At 37.3% G+C, this 22,327-nt stretch overlaps 2 protein-coding genes across 2 annotated transcripts; both read right to left on the bottom strand.

Moving 5' to 3' along the window:
- Window positions 1–1,460: 1,460 nt before the first annotated feature.
- Window positions 1,461–10,219, bottom strand: def8 (differentially expressed in FDCP 8 homolog). The gene is given in 13 exon segments (XM_087792924.1): window positions 1,461–2,169; window positions 2,496–2,605; window positions 2,683–2,823; window positions 3,993–4,087; window positions 4,090–4,252; window positions 4,522–4,649; window positions 5,518–5,682; window positions 6,235–6,376; window positions 6,900–7,049; window positions 7,121–7,215; window positions 9,201–9,326; window positions 9,464–9,559; window positions 10,115–10,219. Coding segments are annotated over 12 exon segments (1,482 nt in total). The 5' UTR covers window positions 9,537–9,559; window positions 10,115–10,219; the 3' UTR covers window positions 1,461–2,075.
- A 6,074-nt stretch (window positions 10,220–16,293) lies between these two features.
- Window positions 16,294–17,360, bottom strand: mc1r (melanocortin 1 receptor). The gene has a single exon (XM_087792928.1). It carries the CDS (start codon window positions 17,358–17,360, stop codon window positions 16,383–16,385), a length of 978 nt encoding a protein of 325 aa, XP_087649054.1. The 3' UTR covers window positions 16,294–16,382.
- Window positions 17,361–22,327: the final 4,967 nt, after the last annotated feature.

The following is a 22,327-nucleotide window of genomic DNA, read 5'->3' as shown; positions in this document are numbered from 1 at the left end:
CTAATCGTCTAGAATCCTGTTTTAATTTACGTGTTTCCTGAGTATACAAGGGAGCACGACTACTTCTGTTAACAGTCTTTTGAGTTAGTGGTGCAACTGTTACTCCACAAAGTTATCAATGTCAAGGTGACTATTGGTAGAGTTTCCTGACACAATGAGACTAGACATTTTACTGAGCACTGAGGGAATTGTTTCCTTAAAATTGGTTATGGCACTTTCAGACAGACATCTGTTGAGAGTGCTCCTGCTCTGTAGACTTGGCTCATTTAAGATAAAATCAAAGGTTATTATTGATGGTCAGAAAGAACTGAATTCTGAGGAGAGACAATAACATTTTTAATTTCAAGTGCGTATGCTAGGACAAGATCTAATGTGTGCTTAAAACAGTGAGTCGGTTCATGTACATACTGAGAGAAACCAAATGACTCCAGGATAGAGTGAAACCTGTTAGCTAAGCTATCATGGACCATATCAACATGGATGTTAAAGTCACCAACAATAATAACTTTATTTGATTTAAGCACCAGGCTGGTCAGGAACTCCGGGAACTCAGACAAGAATTCAGAATAAGGTCCAGCTGGACGATAGACTCCAACAAAGAGAAGTGACTGACCTGATCTCAAGGTTGTATTAGATATGCCAAGTATAATACTTTCAAAAGAGTTGAAATCAGATTGTGGTCTAGTAAAGGTTGACAGACATGAGTTTATGATGACTGCGACTCCACCTCCTCGACCAGAGCGTCGAGGGCCATTAAAGTTAATGTGGCTGGGTGGTGTTTCATTCATTTAAGGATACGTAATCGTCTATAGACAGACAGGTTTCTTTTAAGCAGAATAAGTCAATGTTTTTATGATCTGATACGAGTTCATTAATTAGTGCAGCTTTTGAGGACAGGGATCGGATAGTAGTAGATGCGGAAGTATTTATTTGAATTGGATTTTCTTCTAACAACTCTTCTACTGCGGACCTTTTTTCTTGGTTTCATTAAACGGGGCACATTCACCGTCTCTATGTGGTTAAAGGCAGATGACTGGTGAATGTGTAAGACTGCAGTTCTGCCTCCTGGTCTGTGCTCTGAGTTGTCACGTTAAACTAATAAAACTCTCAACACTTTCTCAAACGCACTTGTAGTCAAGGTTACTCTCATTAGAAAGAGGTAGGATTTGTAATTCAACATCTTAGCGTTGGTGAGTTATTAATGCGCAAAGATCGAAATCTGCCAATATCGAGACAACTTTACTGAAGTGCAGAACATCACCCCTGGGATTCTAAAATGTAACTTCTTTAGTGAAAACTACTCTTTAGACTTAGTTTAGCTGAGGGCTTTGAAGATTATTAAGAACATTGCTGAGGCATTACACTAGTTCATTAACACAAACTTGGTGTTATACAATACATCATGATACATGACCTTCTCGGAATATTAGCTGGGGGGGAAAAGCCATCATGCGGAAAGATAACAGCAAAAAGTCTTTATTTGAGAACAAATACTTGAATTGACACATTAAAAGGTCCTTTGAAAATACCTCCAGACAGTTATCGACATCATGATCACCAGCACTTTAAATATTAAGATCACTTTTCATGACTGAAACACAATGTCGTTTGCAGAACTTAATAAAACCCCGATATGAACAAATTCACAGTTGAAAGTATAACATTTTCCTTCATTAAGCAACATTATTACTTAGAGGCATGCTTTACAAAATATTTATAAATAATAGAGGAGCTTTTAAATCACAAGTTATGATTTATGTTGATCATAAGAGTCCACACATAAGGACAAAACTGGATCAAAATCTGTCTTCAACAACAGACATGATTTATAAAGGACATTAAGTTTGGTTTGGCAGTACACTGTTGAGACAATCGTTAAAATGTATGGGTATGACATTACAGAACAAATCTGTGCAACATATTCATGCAGACATGAAAAAATAATAGCTATATATTACTCTTTTGCAAATGAGGTCTTGATCATTCGTCTCTGTGCCAAAAGACAAGACCATAATATTCAAAACAAGTCAATTTGTGCAACATTTCTCTTTGATCCACGGCAGAAACACTGAGCATCATACAGCCTTCACGTGGAAAACTTCATCTTGCTTCCGCTCGCTCATGCGTGCACACCGTGGACATGCTGTGGAGTTGTCATAGTAACAATCTCTGTGGACATGGAAACATAAAAAAAGAGTCACAAAAATGAAGTGACCAATAAAGTAAATAACACTTGTTGCAGTCAAGCTCATGATCTCATGATCTGTTGGTGGTTGAAACCTTAGTTACAACTCAACTTGATGATTTATATAAAAAATGTCAAAAACACTTGTCAGCAATAACAATCATAAAGTACAGAATAATTATTTTTAAAAAGTAAAGAAATAGTATTATTGAAAATCCTAATAGCGGTTGAATTGAAAACTAGAGACATTTATCAGGTCCAAAGAAGGTTAGTTTCAGACATTCAGGCAACAGAACTAGTCAAGACTAACCTGTGAAAGACGGCAGAGCAGTCGTGACAAACTGATGTGTGACTGTCGAAGGGGAACAGAATGTCTCCCTCCTTACACAGTTCACACACAAATCCTTTGGCTTGACATCGCTGCACAACAGACATCGACAGATGATGATTTAATAAGTTATACCAGTCAAATAAAAGACAAAATATGTGTGAATTACCTCACAGTCCAACTTGATGTGTTTGGCAAAAGTAGTGTGAACCTCAGTGAGAGAGATACTGAGTCTTCCACTGGATATGTCAATCAAATCTTGTAGTGAGTACATCTCATCATTCTCCACAAAGTGTTGTCGATCTTGTAACTGAAGAGAAAAAGATCCCGTTAAACACATAAAAAGAGCCATTAGAACTCTAGGAACAAGATGAAGTTTCAGCTTATGGTGATCAATATAAATCAAACATGATTGACAGTCTTTGGAGCTAATTCTCCTTAAACTTCCGACGGATGGACAGACAGGTAGCACTACATGAATTAGTATTACTGAATTACTACATAAAATATAGACATAGATAGGATAGGATAGGATAGGATAGGATAGGATAGGATAGGATAGGATAGGATAGGATAGGATAGGATAGGATAGGATAGGATAGGATAGGATAGGATAGGATAGGATAGGATAGGATAGGATAGGATAGGATAGGATAGGATAGGATAGGATAGGATAGGATAGGATAGGATAGGATAGGATAGGATAGGATAGGATAGGATAGGATAGGATAGGATAGGATAGGATAGGATAGGATAGGATAGGATAGGATAGGATAGGATAGGATAGGATAGGATAGGATAGGATAGGATAGGATAGGATAGGATAGGATAGGATAGGATAGGATAGGATAGGATAGGATAGGATAGGATAGGATAGGATAGGATAGGATAGGATAGGATAGGATAGGATAGGATAGGATAGGATAGGATAGGATAGGATAGGATAGGATAGGATAGGATAGGATAGGATAGGATAGGATAGGATAGGATAGGATAGGATAGGATAGGATAGGATAGGATAGGATAGGATAGGATAGGATAGGATAGGATAGGATAGGATAGGATAGGATAGGATAGGATAGGATAGGATAGATAGATAGATAGATAGATAGATAGATAGATAGATAGATAGATAGATAGATAGATAGATAGATAGATAGATAGATAGATAGATAGATAGATAGATAGATAGATAGATAGATAGATAGATAGATAGATAGATAGATAGATAGATAGATAGATAGATAGATAGATAGATAGATAGATAGATAGATAGATAGATAGATAGATAGATAGATAGATAGATAGATAGATAGATAGATAGATAGATAGATAGATAGATAGATAGATAGATAGATAGATAGATAGATAGATAGATAGATAAAACTTTATTGATCATGTCACCAATATTAAAAACTCAGTAGATGCCGCCGTATTAGAAAGAATAGCAATAATCCCAGAGAAATAAGGTCAGCTGACCTGAAGCAGTAACCTTGCCTCCATGGCTTCTTTGCAGGTTATAAAATATGGTTTCATCAGAAGAATGTCTTGACGAAGTTTCTGTAAAAAAAGGAAATAAAGTTAATATACATAACAAACACAACTTGACTTACGCTTTTGTTTACCCTGATCTCAACCAACTCCTCCACGAAGTTGAACAGCAGCGGGTTGATTTCTTTCAGCTTGAGGACTGGCCTTGACATCATTAAGGCCAAATATCGTAATGAGGAGCGACAAACCTGCGAAAGGGAAACAAAAACACAGAAAAAGTTAAATCTTGAAGTGAGCCTTTATAAAAATTATAGTTTTGATGTAAGATTTTATGGATACTTATTTATCTGCCAGGATGTTTAGCATTTTATATCTCTAATTTTGAAAGGAAATCATGAATTTCAATTAAGAACAATGTGACTACAATCTCATGACCAAGCAGCCTGAGCTTTTTCCTCGTGGAAAATATCTAAAGGAGAATAATTAAAATTTGAAAGGCTCGGGGTTCAGAGGATACCTTCCGGGGATCAAACTCCCAGTTGTGGATGACACGTGCAGGGACAATGGCAGAGTCATTCCAGTGGCATGTGCTGCAGTAATACTGACCGGTGTAGTCACACTGTCTGGCCTCAATGGGCACGCCCCCTACAGGACAGACGAGGTAAAAACTTTAACCAAGTGTCAATCTTAAAGTGATAGTTCACTCAAACTTTACTCATTTTCTACTAAACCTCATGTCGTTGAAGGGTTGGGAATAGTTTAATCGATATCTTTATAGAGTAAAGAAGCTAAACAGCTAACACGTATGTGTAGCATGTTAGCCTTTAAGCTTCTGCTACAAAAAAAACTTTAAAATATAGACTCGTTTGTTTTTTCTGAAAAAATCTTCGGGGGTGTGATTACATGAGAGGCATTACAGACAATTAATTTGGGGGTAATTTAACGTTAAGTATGTATTTTTGGATGAGAAGGACCAAGGAAAGTGTGTGCCATTTGCGATGGACATATAGACATACATTTCTGCCTCCAACTCCAAAAAGACACAGATTACTCTTAAACGTCTCCCACCGACATGAGGTGAGTAAAAAAGTGGGGAGTTTGAATCTTGGGTTAAACTACCCGTTTAAATATCACGGTTGTTTAATGCTGTAAAGGCTGTTACAAGCACAATAAATCATTTAAATTACACTTCTTTAATATCAATATGCTATATTTCACATCTGAGCAAGTGAGAAAGTGGCAACCATTGACTGTATTCATGCCGCCATCGAGGTCAAGTCTGAGTTAAATTGATGTAGAAACATTTAATATTACTAGTTCAGTCCTTATAAATATGTGTTGTTGCTTTTTCTCTCTCATTTCTTTTCATACGAATACTACTTCTATTTCAAAAACAGCATTTTTTTCAATAGAGTATATAAATTAAAACTTGCAGTTCGGCACACCTCAAATACTCCTTTATAAAGTCACTATCACTATACTGTTGCTTAAAGGGAAAACTATCTCAACTTACTTAGAGAAATTGGCGTACGACATTCCGCACAGCGGTAGTCTTGACGGTCCAGGCCAACTTCGGGGCAGATGCTGAGTTCATACTCTGACTGATGGCTGACCTTTGACCTTACGCAGGGCTTAGTGATTAAGTTCATGCACTTGCTGTGGCAACGGTAATAACAACCTGAAAAACAAAACATCAGACAACATCAATTGATCCGTTTTATTCAGTTAAACAGCTGCTGTTCTCATGGGTTGAGCTGTATCAAATATAAACCAGTACGTGTAAAAAAAAAAACTTTCTGTTGGGCAGAAATAAACACTTAAACTTTTGCTGGTCAAAACAGTGAGAAGTCAAGTATGATCATTGTAAATTTTATCAAATAGGATTCGCTGGGTTGTGGGAGAAACAGATGAAAAGTGACTAAGACAGAAAAGAATTGCTGGATCAATGGTGTATTCATTGTAAAAGACATGTTTAATATTATCATACTATCCTTTATGTGCTGTATTGCTCAACTTATTCAAGTGAGGTTTACCTTTCTATCAGATAGTAGTTCTGCTACTGTCAAGTGTATAATGAAAGATGCAAGAGAATGGAAGTGATGGATTATTTGAAGACTGGTAGTTAAATGAAATGGCATCCCTCAATATGCAAAACTTTTTGCATAGCCAAGCTAATTTGACAGAAAATAAAATTCAGGTTTTTGTAATATTACTGTGAAAACATACATACCTGTGCAGGTATACCACGTCTGGATCAGACCCCATATGATGGCACTGCACTTGTCACACGTTTGCTTCACACTCTTGCTCTTTTCCTTAGAAAAACGGTGCTCTAACAAAATTCTTAAATTGGGTTCATCTTCCTCTGGGTCCTATGAAAAGGTCAAACATCCAAGAACAAAAAGATACATGATCAATCATCTTGTCGTTTCTGCTAGAATTTAACTGTTATTACCGAGAAAAAATAACTGGAACAATTCATTAACTTGGCCTTCCACATGACAAATCAGATTCAAAATACAATACAAGTGTTTTAGGATGCCAACTAAATTGTGTGTGTGTGTGGGGGGGGGGGATCTAGTTAAAAGATAATATAAAAATAACTTGGTTTTTGTTTTTTTCTCAATTTACTATTTCAGTCAAATATATGCTGAAATTACCTTAATTTGTTTTAAACACACCTTTGGCATTAATTCGTATTTAAAATGCAGATGATTATATGTATTAGATCTTAAAACTCTATGGTTTACCAACAATATTTTAGTTAAAATTGAAGCAACTTCCACAAACAGGAATTTATTTGTGTAAGCAGCACTATAAGCCTTTTCATGCCTGAAAACAATCAGTATTAAAACAGAGAAAAATGTTAACATCTCCTCTCCACTTACATACTACCTTAAGTTCTTGTAGTTTCAGACGAAGATGGATAAGTTTGACCACTGTGTCCTTCTGCTTTTCTGAATGTTCTGGCAGTTCCAGAATCAGCTTTTTGCACTCCTCTATGGACATTTTCAGATGCTCAATGTCAGAAGCAACAAATGACCCCTGAAGAGACACAAAAAAGGTTACAAAGTGTATATACTAGTCGGGCAAAATTTTTAGTTCACAACACTCACGACAGGTCTGGAAAAGTGATCTTCAGAAAGGCCGAGGTCCATGGTGCGATCGGAACTTAGAAATCTGGTCCCAGTGAACATATCTGATCTGGCCTCTAAATAAAGCATAAAATACAGTAGATTACCAACTAGACTCACCCCTAAAGCACACACTAGTCAAAAGTTATGTCCAGAATTATTCAGCTAGAGTAACCTCCGACCAAGACAGCTGATAAGGGTTCAAAGCTCCTCACCTTCCCAAGTTCTGTTCTACATACTTTATAGCTACCCGGCAATGGTTAACCAGGAAAAAGCACTTGAATAGAAGGCTCCGCAATTGCTGCATTGGTAACTCCAATAACAACATGAGCCTCATGTGTTTCTTTTAAAAAAATACAACATATTACAAAACTGAAAATACCAGTCAATGTTCACAAAGTCAGATAGTGACTCGTTTGTTGATTCCAAGAGAACCTATGATTGACAAATCATGTGACCAAGATTACAGAAGAAAGAGGAATTAACCAATCATATTCAGTACTGAAAAAAGTAGTTTGAAACGTTTGAAATTAAAGTCTCTACGAATTTAAAGTGCAATTTTTTATTCTTCAGCAGAAGCTGAGGCCCTTTGTCACAGAACTCTTATGGACAGAATTTCTGGATGTAGAGAGGGTGTTGAGGCGGGTCCGGTTTGGTGGGATTGTGACATTGCTTTTTTCGGAATATGTGGTCCTGATGGCCTCATCAGACCGTGACTTCAGCTGTCGCTGGAAAGATTAGCAAAAGAGTGTGCAGCCTCTAAATCTGAGTCCACGGTTCTCAGTCAGAACAAGCTGGGGGGCCTTCTCCACGTTGGGGATGGTACCCCGCCCCAAGTTGAGGAGTTTAAATATCTTCGGGTCTTGTTCATGAGTGAGGGAAGAATGGAGCATGAGATCGACAGGCTTATTGGTGCGGCATCTGCAGTTATTTGGACGCTGCACCGATCCGTGGCGTAAAGAGTGAGACAAGACAAAACTAGTTTTGAAGTCTGACATTTCTGCATCAGAGTCAGTAACATTCTAATCAAGATTAAAATATATATAGAATCCATTTCACTTCAGCTACAAATCTCTTCAATAATTGCCCGGTTTCATTTCATCATTTTTATCTCATATAAAGTGAAAACTCGCTCAGATCTATGCTTATTTTGCTTTTGTTTCACTTGTTTTTACTATGGAAGTCAATGAGATGGGGCTGGAAACCTCATCCTTGCAAATCTCACACTCTCACACCCATTTTTTGTATCTTTTTATTTAAATATTATGCACATTTTCATTAAAAACAAAACTACATTAAATATTTTCTGAACCAATAAATTATCTAAAATGTAAGTTGGAAAAACCCATCTACACTTTAATCTGCTTTGAACAATACTTATAAGGTAAAATCAAATGCATGGTTTAATACATTTATTCAGATTCAGATTCAGATTTGTTCATCAAAAATCTTGAAATTTAAAAAACTGCAACTTTCTCTTTATTTCTCTTTGTTCTTGTTCTTATTTCATTTTGATTATTTTTTATGAAAAATTGCTGTATTTGCTGTGGATAATTTGGAAAAAAAACAATTTCTTAAATAAAATTCTACCTTAACCTTAACCTTAACTTGTCTATGATAAAAAATATGGTTGAAGAAATATCTCTTGTGATGAATGACAGCATTGTACATGTTTATAACAAAGATTATGAATTATAAGTTAAACTTACAGCACTAAAACCTAAATCCAAAATTCAAAAAGGTCAAACCAACAACTATTAATTCAGGAAGCGTCCCGTGTGTCGTTACTTCTTTTACTTACTTACTTACTAAACATAGCAATTATCAAAAATCACCATTGCAAGATGAATTTTCAGGTTAAAATGTTAAAACCAAGAACATGTTCTACAGATATGATTTTTTTTTAATGGATTTAATAACCTCTTTTTTAATAGTTACCTTAAAAAACCTCCATGCCTAGTAACATTGATCCTAGTCATTTATATATATTTATTAACAACTAATTAAAACATTAACATTGAAGTACGTAGGTTAGAAGTAAATGGACCAGAAGTCAAAATACCTTGCTGGGGTGGCATCTTTCCTCCCCTTGGACTCTCTTCCTCCTCTTCTCCCCGGTCAAAGGGATTGAGGCGGGCTTGGCGAAAATGAGCAAGTCTTTCATCATACTCCATTTCATCAGCTACATCTGAGAATTAACGAAAAATAAAGATTAAAAAAGAAAAACAATCCTTTTCTTTAGTGCTTTGCAAGGCTCATGTTGTTAGAAACGAAAAGCGTTAGTCTGAGATCATCACTCTTATCTAAGAAAGCATAGAAACTCACCCCTTTTAGCAAACAAGCAATCATCTGACATGCTACAATGATTTGTGTGTGTGCATGTGGTTATAAGATCCATGCTAGTGCTGCTGTTACAGGATCCTGCAATAAAGTAAAACATTCTAGCATTATGGAGATATATTGAATTCATATCATCAGAGAAAAATATTTTTAGTTACATTTAAGCATAAACACAATTGTTGTCCAGATTTAGACTCGTTTTACCAAAAAGGCGTTTTTGCCCCTTTGGGTAAACCTTTTTTTGATGGCAAGGATGATTCTTTGACACGAAATGGCAGCACTGGGTCAATTCCTACTCATAAAAGGATACCATTGTACTTGATCAATATTCAGGGTCAAATACCTTCGTAACTGACTGTAACGAAAACGCCTATAAACATCATAACACATGAACCAGTGACTTAACTAAACTAGCACTCTTCACTGCAATAACATCTGTTTTTGTCCGTTTTCAAAAGAGCATTAAAAGCATTAGCTCTGTCTTATACAGATAAATAACACATTTTGCATGTCCGTCGTCCAGAGTCAACATGTCAATACAGGCTAAAGCTAAAATGCTAACCATTATGTTATGGGCTAAAATCGTTAAAGACGAATATACCCGAATATATCCCGAAAGCTAACGATGAAGATTACCTCACGTATCATCGGGAAATGTAACGTACTTCGTCCAGGTCAGTTACAGCTCGTTTACCAGTTTAAGTTGGTGACAGAACAATGTTCTCTGGATTCTGCAGCATCACAAGCATCACGTGACAACAGTCAGTCGCACACTCACATTTCCGTTCAATAATTACAAAATAAAAGACCAACTAATGCCACTGTAAATTAAAGCGATGGTGAAATGATAAATGGTAATAACGGTTTGGAAAACCCTTTTTAAATAACGTTGTCTTTAGAGTTTTATATATATGTATATATATATATATATATATATATGTTATTGCTTTTCAAATTTTATTTCATTTTAGTTTAAAGCTCTCACATGAACGTACAATCCTGGAAGCAGTGCGCAACTTTCGCAAGCAAGAGGAAAGAAATGAAATGAAGAGAAAAGACTTTGAGAAATATTTTAATACATATTTATGAAATATAAACAATAATAAAAAAATAAAAAAATACACTTTTTTTTTTTTTTTTAATTAAATTAATTTTCTGATTATGTTTAGGCCAGCAGAGGATGCCTTGCTGGCCCTGACGGCCCGCCACTGCTAAAAACATATATATATTTTTCAAACATGTAATAGTCCTCTTGACTATCATCATCTGTGTGGCTACAACGCTTTTGTTGCTATGTAAACCAGATAGCCGTCGAAAACAAACACATTAGAAACTAACTACAAGTTACAAACTAGTATTAGAAAAGCTTTCATCAATGGTCAGGATTCTTAGCATTTCCCAGACGCTACAAGCATGAGGACCGCACACAAGAAAAGAAGTTCATTAATTCAGTTTCTCATGTTGTTTGTTGTATAATGTTGTTTTTAAATCTACAGAATCAGTTCTGGTGCTTGTTCTTTTTTAAGTCACCTTTGACCTAGGTGACTCCGTCTTTGTTAAGGCATGAGTTTGTGAGTTTGCAGTGCTTTGGAACGATCTTCCTCTCTCTTTGCGCTTGATGGATCTACTGACTCTTTCAAGAAACATCTTAAGACGTTTTTATTTGTTCAGGCTTTTCCTTGATTTTCTGGAACTCCTGTGTTTTTCTCTGTGTGATCTTGATCTTTCAAGTATATATTTTATTGAGTATTGTTCTGATGGTTTAAGCGCTTTGTGACCCTGGTCTGGAAAAGCCCTCTATAAATATAATTTACTTACTTACTTACTTGTCCAGGACAGCATGTGGAGATGATGCCTTGAGTTCTGGGGAGCCTTGAGCAAGAAAGACCAGAGTTCGGCCTTTGACATTTAGATTAGATAAACTTTATTCTATTGGTCTGTGGTAGAAGTTTGCAATTTGCCTTAAGCGATGATATTGTTGTGTTTGGAAGCTATTATATTTGTATTATATTTACTTGTAATTTGACCAAACAACAACAGGCATCTTTCTTATTTTTCTTTTGCTCCAACTCAGAGCTGGAAATGGTCTCCATCCATGATCAGAATCAGAATCTTAACTCGTGGTATGTTGATAGTCATAATGTCCATTACTGTAAAAAGAAAAAAAAGAACTTCAAAATTGCTGGGTTGTAATACTATGTACTTGCATTTATTTATTTGACTCTGATCCAGCAGCTAAAATCCACACTCTTAGAGGGCAGCTAATGTTTTGATTTAAGTTCCTCTTCCCCCTTTTGTTATCTCAGGGTCAAGGTAACCTGAAGACCCGAAAACAAATGTGTTTATCCCTAGTGTTATCTTTTGTTTAAGATGAATGACCTCAGCCACTGCGTATGTATTTATTGAAGCCAGGGAGGTTGTTCACCTTGACCTAGAGACAACACAAGGGATACTACAAACTAATTTGGTTTTAGGCCTTTGGGTCACCTTGATCCTGAGATAAGGGGGGTTAAATTGATCTTGGTTCGCTATTGTACTCATCAGTATGTGTCTGCTTGTACAAAACTCTCTTTTAGATAAAATATTTATATTAAAAAAAATGCACTTAAGCCCCGCCCACTAAAAAATGCTTCTTTATCTGGAGATTGAATCTTATTTTTTTATAACCACATCCACTTTGCTGTGATTGGTCAAGCATCAAGGTTTTTGACTGCTTATCATAAATGCCGAAAGTCTCCCCCTCGAAATGGCTTGTTGTGTAAACAAAGCAGGGCATGATCTTAGCTGGCATGGAATGAAGCCCATTATTACGTCATGATGTAACCTCTAGTTTCCCGAGATTTCAGATTGGGCAGAACTTTATAAAGTAATGACTTGATATATATACAGTATATACTAATATTATCATGATAAAGGACTTTTACAGCTTCTTGGAAAAGAAGACTTCAACATTTCAAACATGTGAAGTAGAGTTGGGTTTTTGAATTTAATAAAGATTTAAAAAGTTATATTTAGTTATTTTAAAGTAAATAATCTCCACCAAATGAATTGAAGAATTTTTTATTAAAAAAATCCAAAAAGGTAACTAATAAACAATGATGATTCGAAATGTTCTTCACAACAACAAAGAGTGTTTGTTTGTATCTAAGCTGGAAATCCCCTCTTTCAACCTCACTGTTACGGTGTGGCCAAAAGTTGATCACGAGGGTTATGATGGAGTCTGCCGAAAAACCTTGGTCTTCGGGCCTCAATGGTTCTTCTATCCAGATGACCCGATGATGTGTTGCATAAAAAAATCATTCATAGTGAAAGAAGAGTTTTGTTCACAAGAAAGCATATGCAGAGAGACATCAATATTTTTGTAACCAATCTTTCAAGCATGTCCAATTAAAAATATTATATATTTCAGGTCTCATAATACAAAATGAAGTATTATTAAATAAGTAAATGAAAAGTACACCAAGACTTGTTGCTGGATTTTACATAATTAGTGCAACAGGTTTGGTAAGACGTAGGCAAAGTGTGGCCAGGATGTCTCATATCAAGTGTTGCTCATATGCGTGCAGGTGTGCAGCAGCCTTTATGAAGTCCGTGTGAGGCAGAAAATCTGATCAGAGCAATGTTTCTGAAGGATTTCCAAAAGCCACAGTGTTTATAACAATTACCAAAATAATACATTTTGTTCAGGTTTTTATATACGTATATATAAAAAGGTCCACATTAACAATTAAAAATTACATTTGTTATACCCAGTGGACCCATGTGGACCATATCATATCTGTTTAGGGCTGCAAATGGCCTTGGGACAATCTTTGGATATGCCCGTTTCACTGCGCTTCATTCACTTACGCTTTATTCATTTTTCGATTTTTAGGAATTTAAAAGGGACATGAACTGCCAAGGGACAGGCTAAATCAAGGCCTTCTGCGAAAGACACAATACTTGCCTTATTTTAAAATCGAAATAAAAGTTAGAACATTATCCAAGCCAGAAACAAATAAATACAAAATTAAAGAATGCGATTGAAAACGTGCTGTGGTTGCTGGTGCAGTATACAGAGCCCTTAAAGTCACGTGGAAAAAAGGGTATTTAATATATATTTGAATAAATAGAAGGTTATTTTTTATGCGTTCTATTGACAGATGCTGTTTTTTCCCGGGCTTTCTTGGGCGTGTTTGATCGTGCCTGAGCCCTTGGAGCAGGTGATTGTTCTTCGATACATTATTCTGGGTTGATATCTTTCCCGATTCTTTACACAGTATCAGTTGTGCTACCTTCATGTCTCCAAAAATAAACAAGCACAAACAGCGTGGCATACCGCGGCAGGTGCATCGTTGCTGTTTATTCTCAACTTATTCCAGGGGGGAGTTGGGTGTTTGTAGCTATCTATATATTTTAAATAAACAGAAACATTTTGCAAATAAATGTATTCTTAAAATATTGTCTTATTAATAAAATATATGTTGTATGTTTTATTCAACGGTGAACCTGAATGTCAATGTCAACTGAATAATGACAGACTGGCTGTCACTGGGTAACTGGACAGTTTATCTCATTTGAAACTGGCTCATTTTTTTCTGTAATTGGACGGAAAATGGATAGTGTGTGCTGGACTGTGTCTCCAGCCTGACAGGAGAAGCACTGGAGCTCCAACCCTTCAAGAAGGAAATAGTGAATGTACAAACAAACAGACTTTAAGACTTTATTGACAACAACTCAAGAAAAGCTATTTAACACAGATGTCAATTCTACACCAGTGCTTTAATGTTATTAACTGCGATTATAAATGATGGGTAATTACACCTAACAGTTGTGGTTAGACATAAAGTCATCAGTCATTGAATGTCTCTATAACAACACTTATAAATAAATACTGAAAACAGCACATCCAGCCAGTGCTGAATTATTCAAGTACAGTGTGCAACATATTATTTACGTTCACAATTAAGTATTTCATCATCATCAATATCTGTAAATGACTTATCAGAATGAATTTTTCTCAATGCTAAATGGTAACACGATCTCATGTTTTCAAAGCATTTTACATTATATCACCCATTCACTCGATTTCATGCTGATGGGAGTGCGCTGCGATGCACCCTCTTAACATCAGGAGCACCGAAGTGACTTGCTCTGAGACACAACGGCACGATCAAACCAGTAGTTGGGATTTTAACCGTCAACTTCTTAGCCACAAGCCAACCACTTTACTTTCTGAGTAATGATGCATATTTTACAGTTATTAACACTTGTATTTTTGAAGCCACCTTGAAAACATCAACAAACAAGACACAAAATGTAAAAGAAAAAAACAAACATTTTCCTCAAAACAGGAAGGCCAATGGAAGTGGATATTTAAATATCAGAAGAATCATATTTACACGTCTGTCATGAAGCTAAATACATTTAGTAGTTTTGGTCATCCTATTATGCAGAAATAACGAAAGACTAATAAACATTGAAGATGTTGAAAATGATGATTTCGAGATGAGTGTTATATCAGATATTGATTTACGATTAAGAGCTATATATAGAAAGTTTGAATAAAACAGTGCAAGGTTAAAAATAATAAAATATTATTATTATAAAGAGACACGGCGGCTGTCACAATGATGTTTTTTTCTTGCTGATTGTGTAGAACCAAAAAAGATCCTGAGTCACTCAAAAGGTTTATGAAATAATCTAAAATGAGACACAATTCAAAACATTTCATCTGGAAGCCAGATACCTATGTTAGGAAAGGATGAGTTAGGATAACTGAAGAGGCCAAGATTTTATTAATTTTTATATTGTTTGAATAACATGTTCTTATCTTGGCTTGAAAACATTTTAAAAGGAAAATATTCAATACTGTAAACCGTTTTATGTGAACCAATGCTTTAATACTGGTATACCAGACAAGAGGAGTTGTACTTTAAATCTTGTAAGATTTAAAAAACCCTCTCATGAAATAATAAATATATTTATTTACCAAACTTCGTTTTGGAGAAAATCTAATATTTTCTTCTAAGACCAAATGATAAACATAAGTACTAAAGACTACGATGAGTCCTTGCAGGTATTGAGACGTTACATATTGAATCACATGTTTGATGAATAAAAATACTATTCAACATCAAGCAAAATACCTTTATAATTTCTTTCGTAAATGTCATCTCAGAATGATTCAGCTTACACTTGAATCAATTAGCCATAGAATCAAGTATACCATTTATTTCAAAGTTTCCTTCACTTAATGTCCGATTAAGGCAGACAGTTACCATGTCTCTTATAATATTGATTATAAACCATCCTGGCTGAAACTGCAGTTAAGGCACTTTAAGTATCCGTCTTTTTTTGCAATTTCCAAAAAATATTAGCTTAAGTTGTAGATAAAATGTGGATTTTTATACATTAAATGAATACTTCATTATTATTATTATTATTTCAAAGATAGATTCAAAGGCATAATTATATAATGAGATCAACGCAATTTGGATTAAAATATAAAAGTAGAATGAAATTACCGGGGTGGCAATTCTAAATGTACACATATTTACATTTTCATCAATTCCATACCGTAGAAGGAGCGTATGAATAAACAGAAGTCTGTGGCGTGCTCCATGGTGACCGGTCACACACCTACATTCTGACAGTAACAAAAAAACATTTACCGTCGTTCAAGTTTGGCGAGATAGTCCACAATAAAAGCGAAAAAAGTGACTCTCTTAACTAACAAAGCGACTCTCTCCTAGTTAAGAGAGTCCAGTGGAAGGAGTCCTGTGACACACCTGAGGGCCACACCTGAGGGCCCCTCTGTGCGCGTCACTCCTGCTTCTGACATAATAAACATTCAGGAAGAAGACCCCACCGACGTCGTGGAGAGGACCGTCTGCCTCCGTTTTCTTCCTGAATGTATATGATGTCACAGGCCGAAGCACCAGGCGCACAGCAGCAGCTCCTGCAGGGTCTTGCGCAGCTCCTGGCTCCGGTACGCGTAGATGAGAGGGTCGATGAGCGAGTTGCAGATGATGAGGATGAGGAAGAGGTTAAAGTTCCTGAAGAAGCAGTTGCACAGCGGGTTCGTGGGGCAGGTGAGGATGAGGATGAGGTGCAGGAAGAAGGGCCCCCAGCAGACGATGAAGACCCCCAGCAGGATGGTGAGCGTCATGGCGCCCTTCATGCTGGTGGACTGGCGCCGGCCCTTGTTGAAGGCCATGATGCGTCGCGAGTGGATGTGCGCCAGCAGGAACATGTGCAGGTAGAGCACCGCGTTGAACACCAGCGTGGAGCAGAAGAACGTCACCAGGCACACGATGACGGCGTTGTCGGTGTGGTAGACGATGAAGAGGATGCTGGACGCGATGCTGGCCAGCCACACGAGCACGATGATGGCGACGGCGCGCCGCGTGGTCATGATGCTGTGGTACCGTAGCGCGTAGAAGATGGTGATGTAGCGGTCCGCCGCGATGGTGCACAGGAACGACAGCGACGACACCACCGAGCTGCAGATCATCACGTCGATCACGTTGTCCAGGTGGCGCAGCATCCCCGGGTGCACGTCCATCAGGCCGTTGTCGTTGAGCAGCATGAAGATGGTCTCCACCACGTTGCTGACGCTCACCAGCATGTCGGACACGGCCAGGCAGCAGATGAAGTAGTACATGGGCGAGTGGAGGTTGTGGTTCTTGTAGATGGCCAGGACCACCAGGATGTTCTCGATCAGGCTGATGAGTCCAAGAGCCAGGAAGAGCTCCTGAGGGATCCGGATCTGCACGCACCCGGACGAGAGCCGCTCGCCGGCGGTGGAGTTGGTTTCATTGTCCTCCAGGTAGTCCGTCAGAGAGTTCAGGTCCGAGTGGAGGATGAAGTTGGTGAGGACGGATCGATTTGAAAACTCCATCCCTCCCGTTGAATTCAAATGAGTTCAGTAGAGTTGGTTCTCTGCACAGAAGGACGGCAGGTGATCCATCTTTACGCACGTGGTTCCCTTTTACGCACACAACCTGCTGAAGCCGTCACTCCAACACTGACGCGCCATGTTCTCGTTTATCTCGTCCAACACAGAGCTCTGCTCGCACGCCACTGAGGCAGGGCTCTGAGAAGGTTTGGACGCAGAAGAGCTGTGTGGGCCTGACACCCCGCGGGGGGCTCCACCTCGCACGCACACGTCAGCCGGCCGCTGGGTTCACACTCCAGTGAGATGGAGGAGAGCGAGGATCTCAAGTTGAGCGATGCGACTCAGAGCCAACGCCCCACTCGATAAACTCGACCTTTAGAGAGGGAAATCAAGTAAAACAAGCCGCAATTTTTATTTAGTTTTTTATTAAAATAGTTTTATAAATTTCATTGAACTCTACACTGTATATGAAATCACAACAACCGTAACTTTATGTTGTGTTAAGAGATAAATTAGCAAGTTGTATGTAATTGCAAATACTCAAGTCTGTGGAAGAAAGTATCTCAATATTTGAACCTTTTAAAAGTATAGTACATATTTCAATATTGTTTAGAACACATTTTCATGATTTCATTAAATGAGTGTGAATTACATTACATAAAAAAAAACTGCAGGGCTAAGACTTCCCAGGTGCTGGTGCTTTATATGTGTACAGGAAAATAAATCTCTTTAATAAAGTTTACTTTAACCGAATTGAAATCCACACAACATTACTGTAACTTAAAGCAATGAAATGAATAAATGATGTTGTCAAAAAACTTTTCAAATGCAGTTGAAGACCCTCAAACAAAGCTTCTTTAGTTTTGCTTCCCACACAGACAGAATATCTCTCATGGATTTTGTTAAATTGCAAATAAAACACTTTCCATGTTTGACAGGCTCAAAACAGAAATGACTTAAACTTGCTTTGAATTTTTGCTAAAAACTGGACATTCAGGTTTGCAGCAGTAAGCGCCGTCAGTCAGTAAATCTTCTCTTTGGAATTTTCTTCTGACAGGTGGATCATGTAAAAGGTCAACCTGATGGAAATGCTGCTCCAGGAGAGATGATTTGTTGCCTTGACGATTGTTTGTAGCTCTCATGTCACAAGTATCCTTCCAGGTGGTTGTAAAAGTGAGAAGTCACATGGGTTGAAGTCTGCATTGTGACTGCATCCAATGTTTTCACGGTGAATAAAAACTCGTGTTTCAGACCAAAGAGGGAAAAAAGAATGCGATACCATCATGAGTGTACAGGCAGTGTTTGTTGTTGGAGCTCTTGTGACACAGTCTCATTGACTACGCTTCTCATAATGAACCTCTGTCTTCTATTTATACCGACTCTGGAACCAAAGCATTCGTTAAGACAGAGATATTTAAAGATGTTTTCCCCACTAACAGCGGTAATTAACCCCACAACAACCCCCCCACCCCCACCCAGCATGCTCAGGAAGTCTGGTGAGCCGCAAACATGCTCACCTTTGTCAAGAAACATTTAAAAATGAAATCCTCAAGATAAGATCATATAATTCAATGATTTATGACAAGTTGCCTTTGATGACGACACTTCACTAAATATCGACCTCGATGAATATGACATGCTGAAAATGAGTTTTATCTGAAGCAGATCTAGAAATAAATACATTTATGACCTGCACTTGGTTTTAACAATGTGAGCATAACGTCCTGACCAGCACCACTAACAAGGAAATGTTCTTTGTCTAGACTCATAGCTGATAATAAAAGGGTCAGCAACGGGTGACTCTAGAACAGGATTAGGATGCTACTGTTAACACTGTTTAAGAAGAAAAATATACGTTTAATACTCTAATTCTTAATTAAAGTAAATCAATAAATATAAGTGAGAAGAAATCATAAAATGTGTTAAAAAGTGCTAATTTTATCAAGATAAATAGCTTTATGTTGCATTTAAATGTGAATAAATATTCACATGATAATTAACAATGTTAATATAAATAATGTAATTCACTGTTTTTATATCAAAACTAAACTTCTACGACCTTGTTTGGGCCAGATAAATACGAGCAAAGGGTCCACGGGCCGCACTTTTCCCACCTCTTCCAACTTCCAAGTGACAGCCCTCACTAGAACACAAAGACATGTTGCTGTCAACACACAAACAGGTTCTCTGTAACCTTTTAAGGAAGGGTGGGAGAGTAACTTGCATACGGGGCCAAGCTATATTTTAAAGAATTAAAATGAAATACTTGTATTTGGTCTTTAATGTACCATTAAAAAATACATAGGGAATAAGTGAATATGGGAGAATGTTATGAAAGTAAAACATAAAATATTCTCGACTTTAAATTAATATTTTTTATAATGTAATTATCGAATATTGTAATGTAAATAAGGTTTAAACCACAGTCATCTTAATAAAACATGAGGGTGAAATAAATCATGATAAGGTACATTTTATATATATATATATATAAAAATATTAAAAAAAATTCAAATTAAAGGCATACATTTAGTCACTTTGCTGCAACAAGCCCATGACTTCCCCAGACTGATACTGAACTGATGGTTCATTGTTCACTCAGCATTGATGAGTGCAGTAAATTTGTGCTGCGACATCTGAGTCTTTGAAAAGCGATCACAAGACTGGCTTCAACAGCCCCTCAATCTCATGTTGTTCATTTATGAATGAGGACCAGAAAATGAGAGATTATCTGCAGATTTACGCCCATTTCCCCCTCAGATTACAAATCACGCAGATACAAACAGCTTTAATCGGTTGTGATGACCGTTTTAAGTTTTTTTCCTGAACACCTCCAGGCCTGGCCCTGGTGTCAGAGATCTAGGTCGGTACGTTTGAATCGCACTTCAGGTTAAACTGATGTGTGACTTGTATAAAAGTCAATAAAACCGTTTCACTCTTTGGCACATGAAGGTGTTCACTCCAGTTCATCTCATCACTCTCTTTTGTCTCGTGAACGCCAGCTCAAGACTATTTGAATGGAAGCCACTTGTAGCCTGAGATAAGCTCTCTCTGAGATCATGATCATCAAACGTGTGTTCATGTCAAAATCAGGCCAGACTAACATGAAAACATGCAAAAAGGATATAAAAAAATGATTCCAATTTACCTCATACATTTGTTTACAATTGTGTGAACATTCATACATGAACTTCTCAGCTTTTTCAATAACATCACAAATAACTTCATTAAAGGCAAGAACAGTTTGAGGAGCACTTAAAATAAAAACCTCAAAATCCTACTGAAATGTCATCTTGATAAAAAGATCATATCAGGGGAAGTTGTCAGCGTATCTGCGATCTTTTTTTTTTTTTAATGAAAAAAACCCCAACACATCACGCCGTTTTCTGGATGATCCATGTCACGCTCCCCAGAGCCAAAAGCATTGAAGAGCATTGATTCTATGATCAAACACAGTTTAGGTGAGAGTTTTATTACCAGGTGAAATAATGCAGTTCAAGAGTTGAGAGTGAGATTTAGAAAACAACTGTTCTTCTCCATTCAAATCTCTAAAATCTTGTTCAATGATTTCAGAAGAAAACTCTGTACGACGAAGTTTGTAACCAATAAATACATTTAAACTTCTAAGATCAGTGAAAAAACCCAATAAACTCTTCAATCTTCACCACTGAGCGTGAGGGACAAAGAGGTTGATAGCATCAACCCAATCTCTGATGTCTTCAGCCTGAATATGAACAGCTTCATCAATGACAACACCTTCATAATTCACTGCATCACTCTCATGTTTCTGCTCACATGTGCAGTAAAATCTCCATTCACCCAATTGTACAATCATTTCTCACCATCTCCTACAACCAATCCTTCCACCACAAACATCAACTGATCTCCAGAACCTCCATACACTAAATCAATGTATCATCTCCTCAACTATTCCACACCAGGCCGACGTGCATCTGTTGCATTTACTTTCATCAGTGAGTTTCGTGACCGTCTTAATCACATGTTGGACCACTTCAAGACTCTTCCAAATCACCTCCAGAACCACAAGTGTGGGAGCTAAGTCAGAGGATGGGAGTGCGGCACTGGAGCCACACGCAAGCCTCACATCACCCTAAAGAGGTTCACTGTGGTGTGAAGATCAGGTGAGGATAAAAAAGTTTTTCTGAGAACATCTCCCAGTATTCTCTTTGTGCCTCTGGAACAGTGTGAAGTCAACATTCATCAGGTTTGCAAAAGGAACCAGCTTTATCCCTTTAAAACACAATGGAACTCAAGAAGGATTTTAATGAAGAGGTCTGTCTTTATTATGGAATGTTCTTTTATTCACCTGTATGGCCTCTCACTGCTGCAGCACCTTTAAAATTACCAACAAACAGAAAACTTGAGTTTATAAAAACAGTTAATTCGTTAATTTTCTGTGACAGTTTTATCGGGCGCGAGGCAGGACACCCTGGAAAGGATGCCAGTCTGTTGCAGGGCTTACAAAGACAGACAACCATTCACACACTTAAACCTACAGACAATTTCCCCAGTTCTCAATCAACCATGTATGTTTTTGGACTGTGGCAGAAACTAGAGTGACCAGAGTAAACCCACACAATACGCGGCAACAGTAAACAAAGTAATTGAAATAAACCAACTAGCATCTGACGGTTTTCACAGAATCTGTCTTTATTTTTCGTTTGTTTTACAGTTGATACCACCAAGCTCTGTAAACTGCTCAAAACTCTAACAAAATTCAGTTGAGTAAATGCAATTCATATTTGTTTTAAAATCTAATGCTTTTGTGTTTTTAAGGTTTTTTGTTCATTATCCAGTCTTTCAAACAGAACATAAGTCATCTGAACTGTCTGTGTCAAGCACTCTTAGATTGTTGAACCAGGTGTGCAACAAGTTTCTGCATTCTTTACATTCCTCACACATATCTTCAACAACCTCTGAACGCTTCAAAATAAAACTCAAGTTATTTA

The sequence above is a fragment of the Callionymus lyra genome, chromosome 6 (genome assembly GCF_982586985.1).
Source record: "Callionymus lyra chromosome 6, fCalLyr1.hap1.1, whole genome shotgun sequence".
Taxonomy (NCBI): Eukaryota; Metazoa; Chordata; class Actinopteri; order Syngnathiformes; family Callionymidae; genus Callionymus; species Callionymus lyra.
This window is presented reverse-complemented; position numbering and strand designations above follow the sequence as displayed.

What these genes read in the sequence shown, in the direction of transcription:
- mc1r (XM_087792928.1), bottom strand. Translation starts at nt 17,360, where the DNA reads ATGGAGTTTTCAAATCGATCCGTCCTCACCAACTTCATCCTCCACTCG.